Raw genomic sequence first — 15,037 nt, forward strand, 5'->3', positions numbered from 1 at the left:
TTATAATATATGCTGAAAGCAACCGATACTTTCTAATCGATTTACGGTTTAGTTATTCGTGGACTATTCATATAAAATGGACTATAGTGAAGTGAACGAATGATATCAGTGGTGGTCATAGACAATAGATACTTCGAAGTTTTGACGTACCTCAATTCAGTTAAAAATTCAAACTGTCAAGAATGTGCTTTGCGGCTTTTTGTTTACTTTTTGAATTTTTAGTTTTTACTTGATAATGAAATAGTCTTATCGCTAAATTAAAAGGTTTTAATAATTACGGCTCCCATTAAAAATTTTGATCGTATTTGGTGAGTGCGGTGAATGAAGACTAAATACAACTAACCTTAAAATGGCCGATGAAGATTTTAGTAAACTTTTACAACAAGCAGAACAGTTGACGACTGAAATTGAGGGCAATGAAGAACTTCCAAGAGTTGAGCGGTCCTTGGGCCAGGTACTAGAAGCCTCTCATGAATTATATTCGAGAGTAATCCAGTCCGGGCCAAACCAGATACAAGCGTAAGTAAAATGTAAACGTTACGCTATTTACTGATATTTGAAGTTGAAAACATCGATAACTTGATGCGAATTCCTAAAATTTTACATAGCTTATTGACTTCTATCATTGCCACGCAAAGCAGCACAAATTTCTACCAAAAAAAATCAATCCAATTCACTGCCCATGTAAATCGACCCCTACACTAATTGTAATAGTTAACGAACTTTTAACAATTGCAACAATTTTTTTCACTTATTTTGTATTCAACTGTTTTTTTAAGGAAACCTACAAAAATACAAATTAAGTAGGAGGTATTAACAAATAATATCTGTCCCGGCTGTACTCACGTGTTTAGTCGACGTTAGCCCGACTAGTTTCGAACCCATCCGGGGTCCTTTTTCAAGGGAGTCCGTTCGCGCACGCGCCGCGGTTTTGACTGCGGGCCGCGCGTGCCGCTGTCCGTAGAGCCCGTTGTGAGGGTGGCTGGGGTGGGGGGGGGAGACAGCTGCCGATCGTCTCCCTACAGTTCTTGCTGATCTTCATCGCTGGAACCGTCACCGAAATCCAGGCACGCGGAGCTAATCCCCTCCACCCTAGCCACCCTCACAACGGGCTCTACGGGCAGCGGCATGCGCAGCCCGCAGTCAAAACCGCGGCGCGTGCGCGAACGGACTCCCTTGAAAAAGGACCCCGGATGGGTTCGAAACTAGTTGGCCTAACGTCGACTAAACACGTGAGTACAGCCGGGACACATATTATTTAGAATGGAAATCACTCACGGTAGTTTAAACGCTAAAATATTAACAAATAATCTAAATTATAAGTTTAATATTTCAAATATGCCAATGGTGTTCACATTTGTTATGCCTAGTGCAGTTTAGCGTGTACCCATAGGGTGCCAACAGGACACATCTTATATGAAGGTAGGGAACCCTTTATGTGCGAGTCCAACTCACACTTGACAGATTTTTTTAAACTTGTGTTTTATTGTCTATTTTAGCCATGTGTTATTCGGGTCAAAAGGGATTGATTTGCAGCAGATATCACAGAAGCTAGAAACATTATCCTCTAAAAGAACTTTTGAACCCCTGCAACCTATTGCAGATTCAGATATTGAAAGTTTTTTAAGAAATGAAAGAGAAAACGCTATACTGTCACTCATTGATGAAGTTAACAAGAATGTGAGTAGTTTGGAGATATTACTTAATAAAATGATAAAATGATCTGATGATCTGTACATCAATGTTGGTTTCATTACTTTAAAGTTGAAGTTTAACTAGCTGATGCCCGTGACTTCGTTCGCGTGGATTTGCGTTATTGAAAATCCCGTGGAAACTCTTTAATTTTCCGGGACAAAAAGTAGCCTATGTCAGTCTCCAGATCTTTGACTATACCCATGCAAAAAATCACGCCGATCCGTTGCTCCGTTGCGACTTGATTGAAGGACAAACCAACAAACAAACACACTTTCGCATTTATAATATGGGTAGTGATATTTGATGTAATGGTGATAATAATTAGATCATTTTTTGTGCCTTTTCTGAAAGTGCCAGCCTAAATCAATAAATGCATGAAAATTACAAATTATTGAACTTGTATAACTAGACTCAGAGTAATCCTGCAACTTCTGTGCCATAACTATTGCTCTGAAGTACTAACGGCTAGTTCTAACAATACGTGCCATTTTTTTTGTTGGCTGGCACTTTCAGAAAAGGCAAAAATATATGGAGCCTGAATGATCTCCTTTAAAACCAAAGCTACAAAGGTTCCAAACATACACCTGGTATGCAAAGAAGCTCACAGCAAACTCAGCTGGGTATTATTTTTATTATGACTATTTCACACACTTAAAACTTATTAAAACTATCAAATCCGTTAAAGAAACTCATTCCTAAGCTTTCTTACCCTTTAAAATATAATCCTTTCCATTGTAATAGTTATTTGATAATGTTAAAAATTTACAGTCTCTTCAAACTACAGAGGACCAAAAATGGGAACATATGCTATCTGAATGGAACAAAGAAAAAATTAAGCTAATGAATGCCATGATAGGGCCCTCTCAGAATTGGCTGGACCTGAAACGCACACCAGAGCTCCCCAGTATTGCAGACACTCCTAAGAAATTTGGTCATTCCATGCTAGATAGTATTGAAGCAGCATACGCTAGACAAGTACAACAATATAATAAGCTCATTGCTCATGGAGCCAAATCTAGAACAGCTTTGCATCAAAAGTTCTCACAAGTTGCAGAAGAGTTCAATGATCCTGTAAGTTATTACAAATAATGTTGTTTTTACATCATTTACTTGAAACACAATAATCATATTTATATCCATTAATAATAATAAAAGGACTACAAATTACAACTGTTAAATAAGTAAAATCCATTTTTCAGGCAAAATTTAGTAGTTGTATAAAGCATAAAAAATATTATGCTGTATTTATTTGCCATAACTTTTCTCATATTCAAGTTTTTTTTAGAAAGTGAAAGAAATGTGGGAAATAATTAAAACTATGGCTAATATCCCAGCTCTTGTCAGAGATGAAGACCCATTGAAAGCTAGAGGGAATCCCACAATACAAAAATGTCTTATAGCTCAGGGGAAGAAATATTTAGAAAAGAGGTTAGTAGTTTATTTTTTTTTGTATGATTACCTATTTGTCATATTATAAGATTACACATTTTGAGAAAAAAGTACAATATAAGTAAGACTAATTGACAGTCAATAAGTAATGCTCGCCTGATGCCTGTGGCCCTACGGCGGTTGTTTGACAGCTACAATGTCACAATCGCAATCATCTCTGATTGGTTAATGCTCGCTCACTATTGGCTACAATGCATTGTTGCAACAAGAATCGCACAAATTCAAGCAATCAGAACAATTGTAATAATGATTGATGCAGGTTTTAGACAATCGCCCACAGTTCTGTAAGAAATATTGACACAGATAAGGATGAAACTACTTGTATAACCAAATTAGCTCCGTTAAGAATTTATCGTTTAAGTAAACATAATTATTTTTTAGGGTTCCATACCTGTTTTGACAGGAAAAGGAACCATTATAAGCTCACTTTGTTGTCCAAGGTCCATTTGTCTATCTGTGTGTGCCAAGATACTTGTTCTCAGGAAGGCATGGAGATCAGTTGAAATTAATGTCAAATATGGTCACTTTTTTATTTAATTTTTATTATTCAGATACAAGCTAGCCCTTGACTGTAATCTCACCTGGTGGTAAGTGATGATGCAGTCTGAGATGGAAGTCTGTTTTTTCTTCATTGATTAATATTTTTTTCTACACTATTACAAAACTAGATACAAACAATACATGAGCGATGTTGTTCGAGCCAACCCAGCGGCTGCCTTGCGAGGTGGCGAGCCAGGAACGTTCCCCTTGGTGCGAGGATTCGTAGGGCTCCGACTTCAAGGGCAGAACAACCAGGGTCTGACTGACGGGGTAGTCGATGACCGACCTCTTTGGCCGATGGTATATTATTGTTTACGAAGTGGAGATGCAAATGCTGCATTGTATTGTCTGAGAAAAGCCGGGTTAGTCATAGCCTTATAATATATAACTAAATGCATATAACGCGTAAAATTTAACTCTGCATTTTATTTTTGTCATGTCAAAAGTACGATTATAGTCCTTATTTTAAAGGTGAACCATACCTTTGTCATGACAGTTGACCCGTGAGTTAAGATGGCGCGTGAGGAGTATTTTTTTACGGACTGTAGTATGATTTCACTTCCATAGCTTGTTTTAATTTGTCTTCAATCGTGCGTCAAACCTTTGTTTGCAATTTGACATACATATTTTAAATTATTTTATTTATTTATTATATTTGCCCATCCTTAAAGTTTTGTGAAATAAAAGGCATTATTACTCATCATATAATTTTTTTGTCATGATTTTAAAGATTCAAAAATGGAAAAATATAATCTAGTTCTCTCTTTATAAGGTGTATAATTTGTGCAAAAATTTTAGCCGAGACCATGAAGAGTTTATAACTGCCCTAGAGGACCACATAAGAGATCCAGAGAAAGTTCTGAGTGACAAATTGCAAACAGAAATCAATTTGAAGTACAGACTTCAAATTCGCCACTCTACCGATCCATATAAAAGAGCTGTAAGTAACAGAAGTGATTATAAGATTTAAGATTTTTTAGCGATAGAACACTAGAATCTAAGAAGACTGCCAGTTCTTGTCGAGATCTAATCACATAATGAAACTGGAGATCTGTCGTCTACGAAACGGAAATCAATAGCTGTCGCCTTCCAAAGTTACAAATTCGAATGTCATGGCCAGCCACGTAGTGGTTATTCTTTTTGCGGCCAGCAATGCGAGGTGTTATAACGCCTTTACAGTACCACTTTTGTAAGTCACGTTCAAATTTCGTGTGATTGGCTGAGATATTTTTGCGCCATTCAAAAATGTCTGCACAGATATAGTTCCTGGCAGGATAATAGTCGCATCTGAACTCTGACCTACGATGCGAGTGCAAGCTCGCGCAGGTATTGTTCCACGCGCTTGTGTACTGTGTAGCACTCGCACTAATGCAGATGGCGAAAGCATGGTGCAGCACAACGCGCGGGCTGGTGTTCCGCTCCCTCGCCTAAAACGACCTACGACTAAAACGACGCCTAAAAACGCTATTGCGGCGCGTCTTGCGGGTAACTTCAAGAACGACTAAACATCGGCGTAACTTCTAAAAGTGGTACCTAGTACTTTCTTACTTATGTATGGTAATGTATTCGACGCTGTTATTTCGCTAGGTATACTGTGTGGTGGGATGCTGTGACGTGAGCGACGAGCACGCGGAAGTGGCGCGGACGGCGGACGACTACCTGTGGCTCAAGCTCTCCGTCATCAAGTCGCGCGCCAACAACGACTCTGACTCATTCACTTACTCCGACTTGCAGAAACTGATTTTAGAAGAATATGGTGAGCGACATACATATTCTTATCTTCTATTTACTTCAAACACTAACCCTCTAACAAATAAACCTGGAATAGCGGTGGAATAGTTATACTCTGTTTTGTCTTTCTCTGTCATCAGTAATTTGACATTTGAAGGAAAAAGACAAAACAGAGTATAACTATTCCACCGCTATTCCAGGTTTATTTGCGAGAGGGTTTGTATTTTCCCAATTTTTAACAGCTAGAAAGAAAACGATCTTAATGAAGTTAAAACCTATTTTTGACTGCTAGTTTGTATTATACTAGCTGATGCCTGCGACTTCTTCCACGTGGATTTAGGTTTTTAAAAATTCCATGGGAACTCTTTGATTTTCTGGGATAAAAAGTAGCCTATGTCACTCCCCAGGTTTTTAACTAAGATTCGAACAGGTCGAGATGTCTTTCGGGATATGAGGCGGGGGGACGCCTCGCATACCCGCACGTCACCCGCGCTCGCCCGCACCAGTTTACCACGGGGGGTGTGCGGGGCGTTCCCACCCCGATTGCTATCTCGACTTGTCGCGTACTATACCTACTACCCATGCAAAAAATCGCGTCAAATAGTTGCTCCGTTGTGGCGTGATTGAAGGACAACCTAACAAACCAATTAAACGACAAACAAATACTTTCGCATTTATAATGTGGGTAGTGATGCAGAGCTAAAAATGCATGTTGTCTTACAGAGTTTCTAAAAGTGTTTTAAACATTTACATACAATATAACTTATATTGGCGTCGCTTCTGTTTCTCTAAACTCAATTTAGAGTATCTACAGCTTTTTCTTTTAAATATTGCTAAAAAAGGAAGTAAAATGAATTATAAACTAAAGATTCTAGCTACTTTAAACACTGTGCTCAAGACTGGCTCCTAAAGTTACGAGGTTTGACAGTTCTAAATTAAATTGTGTCTGTCCTTTTCTTATTACACTGGTAAGAAAAAGATGGAAGTACTCCATCAAAAACGTAGAATTAGCACATAAGTTAATACAAAACTCGCACCAGAATGGCACCAGAAATCGGTATGGTTTCAATATGTGGCTATTTTAATACAACAAAAGCCAGCCTAAAGGTCTTGTTGCCAATCAAATGATAACATGTTGTATTGTAGGTGAAACACATTACCATGCACACGAGAAGCCACTGGTATACTTCCAAGTGCTGACTTTGACGGGGCAGTTTGAACCAGCGATAGAGTTCCTGTCAAGAATACCCAGGTAGATATTTTTTGTATTTTTTCATGTACTTTCTTTGCTTTTTTTTTCTTTATTAGCCGACTGACTACTTTTTATCCCGGAAAATCAAAGAGTTCCCACGGGATTTTTAAAAACCAAATTCCACGCGGACGAAGTCGCGGGCATCAGCTAGTTTATAATATCAGTATGGAGTATGGAAGTATGGATGGATAAGTATAAATAATTATAATTTTTATTATCTTAACAAACATGGAGTATTGACAAGCTATAGTGTGACTGACTGATCTATCAACGCACAGCTCAAACTACTGGACGGACCGGGCTGAAATTTGGCATGCAGATAGCTATTATGACGTAGGCATCCGCTAAGAAATGATTTTTGAAAATTCTACCCCTAAGGGGGTGAAATTGGGGTTTGAAATTTGTGTAGTCCACGCGGACGAAGTCGCGGGCATAAGCTAGTAAGTATAATAAGTATATGAGTATGAAGTATGTTTAAAACTACGTAACATACGTATCTAAAGTGAAGACTTAAAACTACAAACTTGTGTCTTTGTCTGTAGAGCGGTATCTCTTCTACTCTCGTGTAATTTGTATCTTCTCTCTCACTCATCACCGACCAAGAATTTCATACGCTATGTAATATGCACGTTACGTCGATGGTATAATGTTAATGATTTTTTTTAGATATCAAGTTCACGGCGTTCATATGGCTTTGGCTCTCCACGACGTCTATATGTTGGGTACTCCGCGCAACGTACAGGCGCCTTTATGTAAGTACTAGATGATGCCCGCGTGGATTTAGGTTTTTAAAAATCCCGTGGGAACTCTTTGATTTTCCGGGATCAAAAGTAGCCTATGTCCGGGATGCAAGCTATCTCTATACCAATATTCATTAAAATCGGTTAAACGGATGGGCCGTGAAAAGCTAGCAGACAGACAGACAGATACACTTTCGCATTTATAATATTAAGTATGGATTGTTATAGAAGTAGTAATATAATATGTAATTAATAGTAATAATAATATGTGATTTGTATTCAGCACATTGGCCATTAAGTTGGACTGTCCTTGTCTCCTTAAAAAAAAACTCGCATTTAAATCTACAGTCGTATTTTAATACCATCTATTATGCAACCGTTTCATAAACTACTATGCGGATACCTAGCGTGTGCTACTACGCCAAAAAATACACCCTAAAACCATCTTCTCATGAATTTCCTTACTAATGAAACCGGTTTGGGGCAAGGTCTATAACGGACACAGGTAGAAACATTTTTTGTGTTATATATATTAAGAAGATTTCATAATATTGTGTATATTTTTCAGTGTCTGTGGATACGGACGATCCGATACCACTACGGCGTTTGAATTTAGCGCGACTGATCTTGCTTTACGTCAGAAAATTCGAACTCTCTGACCCATCGGATGCCTTGAACTATTATTTCTTTTTGAGGTAAATATAGAATTCAGCATCATAACTAACAGTAACTTTTTCTGCGAAAATTTAATAGATTTTATGTTTGGATAAATATAGCACCTTTAGCGGAGTTTTGGTTGGCCATACAAATTGGCCGATTAGTTTTTGTATCCATTTATTTTTGCATATTGCTTGTTATGCGCTCAAATGCCGGTTGTACTGTAAAGTGCTGCTGGTCTTTCCGTATGCTTTAGTCGGGACTGGACTTGACTATACAAGGTGTAACCAGTACGCTAGCAAAAACTTAGCGTTATTGTTATACTACCTAAACACAATTCAATACCAATTTTTGTAGTTTTAGTGATTTAGTATTTTTTAAACCCGCAATGTATAGCGTGCAAAACTCGGGTCAATGCCCCGAGCATTGACTCCGAGTGACCTACTAACGTAACTCTGTACTTACATAAAATATGCGTATAAGTTTCATTTATCGGACGTCCCCTGCGTCTGAATTTTATAAAGATCCAAACTTTTGATGATGCTTTTTCTAAAATTCAATGTTTAACATGAAAAAACGAAGACTTCTCTTTAAATTCAATAGAAAGCTTGTCAATTCCTCTTATGAAGACAAGTTAAAATATTTTAAACTCGATTCTCTATGCTTGCGCCGTATGCTACTTGATACAATCCTACTGCATAAAATCATCAACTATCAAACGGATACCACACTTTTGTCAAAAAGAGGTCTAAATTGTAAAATCCCAAAACGAGCAACTCGCACTTACAACGTATTTCCAACTAAGCCCTGCCGCACTGTTTTTGCGACGTACTCTTTCCTCAATCGCATTTGTCATCAATTTAATACGCTTCATCAGAAAGATCGACAGCTAAATATTTTTAATTCTACGACAACCTGCTTTCGTCGTAACGTCATTATCTCCCTACGAAAGGGAGCTAATTAATCAGTTTGTATTGAGACTTAATCGATTTAACGTGCTAATTCCTTATTACATTTTGCTTTACTTTACTGCCTTTTAAAGTCATAACATCATTGTACCTAAATCTTTTGTACTAGCCAGTTGTTAACGTTTATGCTATGTGTCCTTTAGTTATAAATCCTTTTGTATGTAAATACTTGTGTATGTGTAAATGTTGTTGGTTAGTCAAATTGAAAAAAAAAAAAAAACATTTGTTGTAGAAACCTAAAAGACCCCAGCGGCAAGAACCTGTTCATGTGTTGTTGCACGGACCTCGCGCTCGAGAGCCGCGACTACGACCTGTTGTTCGGCCGCATGGACGCCAGCACCGGCCTGCGAACTTCCGGCCTGTTGGACCAGTTCAACAACCCACACATCGACAGCAAGGTATGTATCAATCCTGGCCTTCTTTCTTTCTTCTTTCTGGGCTGGTTTCCGCACTTAAATGTTTCCGTCTATTGCCCCTCCCCTTCAAAGCCTTCACTCGAGCCATCCAAGCTTGCTCCATGAGACCGTCCAGGTTGCCGAGGGTTTCATGGAGTGAGGTTGGAGATTTTAAATGGCGCTTGCGTTGTTCTGCCACGCCCGTGCACTCTAACAGCACGTGTGTCGGTGTTCCATGCAGGCCCTGCACAGGGGACTGTTGGTGACACCTGTAACGAAAAGGTCATGATCTATATCCACGTATATTCATTGCTTGTCTACGAATATGGTAGAGTCTTACAATCATCACTGTCAACCTATAGACGTCCACGGCTGGACATAGGCCTCTTGTAGAGACTTCCACACGCCACTGTCTTATGCCGCTTGAATCCAGTGGCTTCATGCAACTCGTTTGACGTTGTCTGTCCACCCAGTGAGGGGGTTTCCAACGCTGCGCTTTCCGGTGCGAGCCGCGTCACCATTCTTGCACCTTGGGACTCCAACGTCTATGGGTTTTGCTTAATATCTTATACTCTAAATATTTTTCCAGGTCATTGCCCTCAATGCTGCAGAACAACTGGTGAACAAAGGCCTCTTTGAAGATGCTATAATAGTCTATGACATAGCTGGGGTAAGTTTATTGCAATAACAATAATAACAAGCAACTTTTGCAGAATAGTCCTAGGAGATTCTTGTCACATTATTTTTTCAATTAACTTCAGAAAAAGGAGGGATTTCTCAATTTGCTAAAATGTCAGCTAGAGCATAAGCAATGCTCAGCAGAGAATAAAACTGTGAGAGATAGCGGCGGTGACGCTATTTTTTGTCATTTTACTCACCAGCATTTGCGTGCATAAAAAGTTTCGTTAAGACGTCAGCCTCCCATTCGGTAGGTCGGGATACAAGCTTGCAATCTCACCTGGTGGTAAGTGATGGTGCAGTCTAAAATGGGAGCGGACTAACCTCAAAGGGGTATTATGGCAGTTTTTATTAAACCCATGCCCCTTTAGTTTCTACGTGGCATCGGACCGGAGCTTTATACATCTTTTATTATAGAATGTTCTGTTTCCATATGTAGAATCTAGAGAAGGTGCTGGAGCTGTTCTGCGTGCTGCTGGCGCAGGTGGTGAGCGCAGGCGGGTCGGCGGGCGGGCTGCGCGCGCGCCTGGCCGCGCTGGCCGAGCACGTGTCGCGCCGCCTGCGCGTCGCCGACGCGCCGCCGCCGCCGCCGCTGCTCGACGCCTACACCAAGCTCTGCAAGCTGTGTACCTTCTTCGACCACTTCCACACTGAAAACTACGAGGCGGCGCTCGAGGTGACTTATTCTCAGTGATATGAGAGAGTTTCATAGATAGAGAGATAAGTGCTTCAAAAGCTGCCCTAAATTAGTCAAATTTAAACTTATTGCGACCAATTTATTCACATATCATAGTCAACTGATGTACGTTCACTGCTGGAAGTAGGTCTCTATAGGGCGCACTTGGAGTATGATTTGTACAGTTAAGACGTTAACGTTGATTGCGTATATTTTATGCTGGCCTGGTACTTTTATACAGTTAATTATAGGAGAAAGTTCCTTATATGAAAGTGAGGGAATAAGGGCTGGTTGTGATTCGAAGTCTATATCAACAGTAGGTAGCTGCCAAAGTCAACACAGTGAACAGCAAAAGTGAAAGGGAACTATAAAAGTTATAGAGTGATACTCTCCCCAGCAGTGGTGATGGTGGCAATTTTATCTTAATTCACTCCCTGTAATTCGAGTGTAGACGTCCAAAAAGAAGTTTTGCTTCAATATTGTATTCTTTTGTAGACGGTGCGCTCCTGTGAGCTGGTGCCTCTGAGCCGGAGCGAGCTGGAGGCGCGCGTGTCGGACGCGCGGGCGGCGCGCGGCGAGCTGCTGCGCGCGCTGCCGGCCGTGCTGCGCGCGCTGTGCCACATCCTCGTCGCGCAGCGCCAGAAGCTGCGCACTGCGCAGTCTTCCCTCGCGGCGCAGACCGCCACCAAGGTGAGACATCACGTCGCGCTCCTGTGACCTCGTTCGCTGAGCCGGAGCGAGCTAGAGGCGCATTTGTACTGTGTTTGTACGATGTGTCGCCACGATGGTCGCGCTCCAACTGAACCTGCTCCAGTAGTGGATACGTTCACGCTCCTGGACCGTGCAACGTTGTACGCTCTTGTCGGGAGTGCTCCAGGTGGTGGCGGTTTTTGTGCATATACAGAGCGTGTTTCTTGTAGCGGTGTGCATACCATCTCCATCAGAGCATGTGCAGATATGTGGTGCGCAGTTGGCCTGCGAACATAGTGGATAGTGGATACCCACCTAAGGTGGCTTCGCGCTCCAACTATACTCGCTGTGTTCGCGGACTCAAACAGGTGACATGCCCTTAGCGCAGTTGGAGCCCAAACATAGTGTATAATAGCGCCTCTATATTTATCTTTTAAACCTAGTTGAGGTATTCGTCTCACTCAATAAAATATTACCTGTATACAATGATACAATGGTTTATAATAAATAAATAAAATTAAGGAAATTTTATTCTTGTTACAGCAATTGGAGTGGCTGCGAGAGCAAGCTGAAGTTCTTAACATATTTGCTGGTAATATTGCATACAGGATGCCAGGAGACACCTACAGCCAGCTTGCGCAAATGCAGATTCTCATGCATTAAGTTTACAAAGATTGTCAACAGTGTAATAATTTTTAATGTTTAAGAATTATGTGAAATAAAACTTGATTTTAATACTAATTTTGTATAATTTCCAATCTTTTCCAATACATATCGCGGTTATCAATGGTTATTTAGATGTGGTATTACCGAAAGGGAAAAGTTTACTTGAATAAAAATCATTCTATTCTATTATATATATATGTATAAAAAAAAATCAAAAAAAGAAATAAAACCGACTTCAATAACCACAAACACTAAAAAGTAAAAAATAATTTAATTTATTACCCAACTAGCTTATGCTCGCGACTTCGTCCGCGTGGACTACACAAATTTCAAACCCCTATTTCACCCTCTTAGGGGTTGAATTTTCAAAAATCCTTTCTTAGCGGATGCCTACGTCATAATAGCTATCTGCATGCCAAATTTCAGCCCGATCCGTCCAGTGGTTTGAGCTGTGCGTTGATAGATCAGCCAGTCAGTCAGTCACCTTTTCCTTTTATATATTTAGATATATTATGTATACAAGAGTTATTGTAGTTCTATAGTAATATTTTTTGGAGCCGGTGCCAATTAGCCGCACGAACCGTCTATCTAATCTTCATATTGTTTTGAGACTCCACAATGGCACATCATTGGCACCAACTCCAAAAAATATTGCTATAGAACTACAATAACTCTTGTATACTGGGTGTGTATTTTGGGTAATAAATTAAATTATTTTTTCTTTTTAGTGTTTGTGGTCATTGAAGTCAGTTATTTTCTTTTTGAATTTTTTTTATTTCACATTTTTTAATGGCCCCATTGTACTGAAATATGATATGCCTGGTTAAAAACCTACTGTTTACTAAGCTATTACACTGATCGCGAGCAATTTACTCTTATCCACTGAGGAGTTCTGTTCTCCATCTCCGTAGATATTCATCAGATCTTCACGGAAGTAAAATAGACCTCTCAAGTATGTCCTACCAAACAAAAAAGAATCATCAAAATCAGTGAATATACTTAGTATGTGGATTTCTTAAGGTCTTTTATTACACTTATAGTATTTTCAAAAAAGGACAACATCAAGATTTCTAAATTTAGACTTCAGCTGTCTGTCATAATCTGTATTAATATATTAGGACACTGATATATTATTATTATTATTTTTAATAGACTAAGCAGCATTTGCTGATGAGTCTATATCAGAAGTGCTTATATAACGCGAGAAATTTAAGATTTTTATAGTGTTCAGATATAAAATCAACAATAGCTGGTGTGACATTTCGTATTCTAGATAAACTTAAGCTTTCTAGAGTAAGTAGTGCTGAACTGGACAAAGTTTTCAGAAGGGCTAATTCAGAAAAATTGTTGTTGTTCCAGATCTGCAAATGCTCTATTTTTTTTAAAGATGTTAAGGAAAGTAAACCTCCATCTGATAAACTTTCACATCTTATAATAGCTAAGTCTATTAACTTTGGGCACTGAGATAGTAATTGTAAGATGCTATCATCAACAGAATTTCCACCATATATATGCAATGTCTCCAGTATGCTCTGCCTTGACAAAATTAACATCTTTATGAAATCTACATCCAAATCTTTAATCTTTTCAATAAAAATATGACTTAAGTGGCTACATTGCAATAAGGTATAACAGTTGTCAGAGTTCAAACCAAAATCTGATAGGGCTAAGTAATTTAACTCTTTAAAATTGTCAAATTGTATTAATAAATCTAGATTATTCAAAAGTAAAATGGAGTTTTTTAAACTTACTTTTCTTAGCTTTGGCCATATTAAAATATCATCTGCAAACTCTTTACCAACTCTGCACATGACTAATTCCAGACTAATTAAATTTTTACACTGTTTTATCACAGATTTTATGACTGAATAGTTATAAACATACTGTATTTTTAAACAATAGATGTATTCAGAATGTGAAGTAATAATATCTAGAAATTTCTCACTTATTTCACTTTGCCCAGGTTTACCAGAATATATTAATACAATATGTTTCCATACTGTGGGATCTTGAGCTAGCTTATTAATTCATCAGGTAAATCATTAATATGACACCATACTTCGTCCTTGTCTGAAATAGTCATTTTATGGCACGAAACTTCCTGTAACAATATAAAGAATGAAACAAAATAAAGACCATAATTTATCATAAGTTGTTGGTAACATCCATGGTTAGTAGTAGTACAGTTTTTTGTAAGAAGTATGAAGTAAGTTACCTTTTCTCTAATTTTTTTCTTAGGATTTCAATTCATCGATCGAAATCTATTTTTGATTTTTCATACATAGCACGGTCAACTCATAGCTCTAGAACATAGATTATCTACTTGCTCTAGAATTTAACTGCATAGTGATTATATACTCTTTGGTCAACTGCTCAGGCCTCAGACTCTTAATACCAAGCTTAATACTGTTAGTCTGAGGCTCAGACTCTAGAATCAAGGTCAACTGTGATGTCAAAAGTAGGGTTGGTCCACGGTTGGTCGATTTTGAGGTCGATTTCGTAAAACCTGCATCAATCCTTTATATTGAATTTGTGCTACCTATTCTTCTCCTATTCTTGTTGTAACAATGCATTGTAGCCAATAATGAGCGAGCGTCAACCAATCAGAGGTGATTGCGATCGTGACGTGACATCATTCTACCGCAATCGAACAGCATAAGAAGTAAAATCATAAGTTTGACACAAAGAAGTGGAAAATGGAGCGTGAGGAGTTAAGTTACAGATACTTTTGAGTCATCATTTTATTTTCTTCTTCGTGTGGTACTTTTCCAACAAATAAAAAAAAACAAAATATCGATAATATGATTCCAGATGGAAATAGTCGATAAAATGCGATTGATTTCGTTTCATACCTCACTATGGGCTATTGCTCTATGCCACGAATCTCTATGCTTATATTT

General features: G+C 38.7%; 1 protein-coding gene and 1 pseudogene across 1 annotated transcript; one reads left to right on the forward strand and one right to left on the reverse strand.

Annotated features, from left to right (window-relative positions):
• The first annotated feature begins 168 nt into the window (after positions 1–168).
• On the forward strand, positions 169–12,212 carry LOC117994321 (nuclear pore complex protein Nup93-1-like). The gene is made up of 15 exons (XM_034982251.2): positions 169–519; positions 1,500–1,680; positions 2,464–2,766; positions 2,981–3,123; positions 3,813–4,046; positions 4,483–4,624; positions 5,272–5,440; positions 6,562–6,667; positions 7,334–7,419; positions 7,976–8,102; positions 9,265–9,430; positions 10,017–10,097; positions 10,545–10,781; positions 11,277–11,471; positions 12,015–12,212. The coding sequence occupies exons 1-15, from the start codon at positions 350–352 to the stop codon at positions 12,132–12,134; spliced, it is 2,460 nt and encodes an 819-aa protein (XP_034838142.1). The 5' UTR covers positions 169–349; the 3' UTR covers positions 12,135–12,212.
• A 128-nt stretch (positions 12,213–12,340) lies between these two features.
• On the reverse strand, positions 12,341–14,436 carry LOC117996767 (F-box and leucine-rich repeat protein 13-like; annotated as a pseudogene).
• Positions 14,437–15,037: the final 601 nt, after the last annotated feature.

The sequence above is a fragment of the Maniola hyperantus genome, chromosome 1, assembly GCF_902806685.2.
Source record: "Maniola hyperantus chromosome 1, iAphHyp1.2, whole genome shotgun sequence".
In the NCBI taxonomy this organism is placed as follows: Eukaryota; Metazoa; Arthropoda; class Insecta; order Lepidoptera; family Nymphalidae; genus Maniola; species Maniola hyperantus.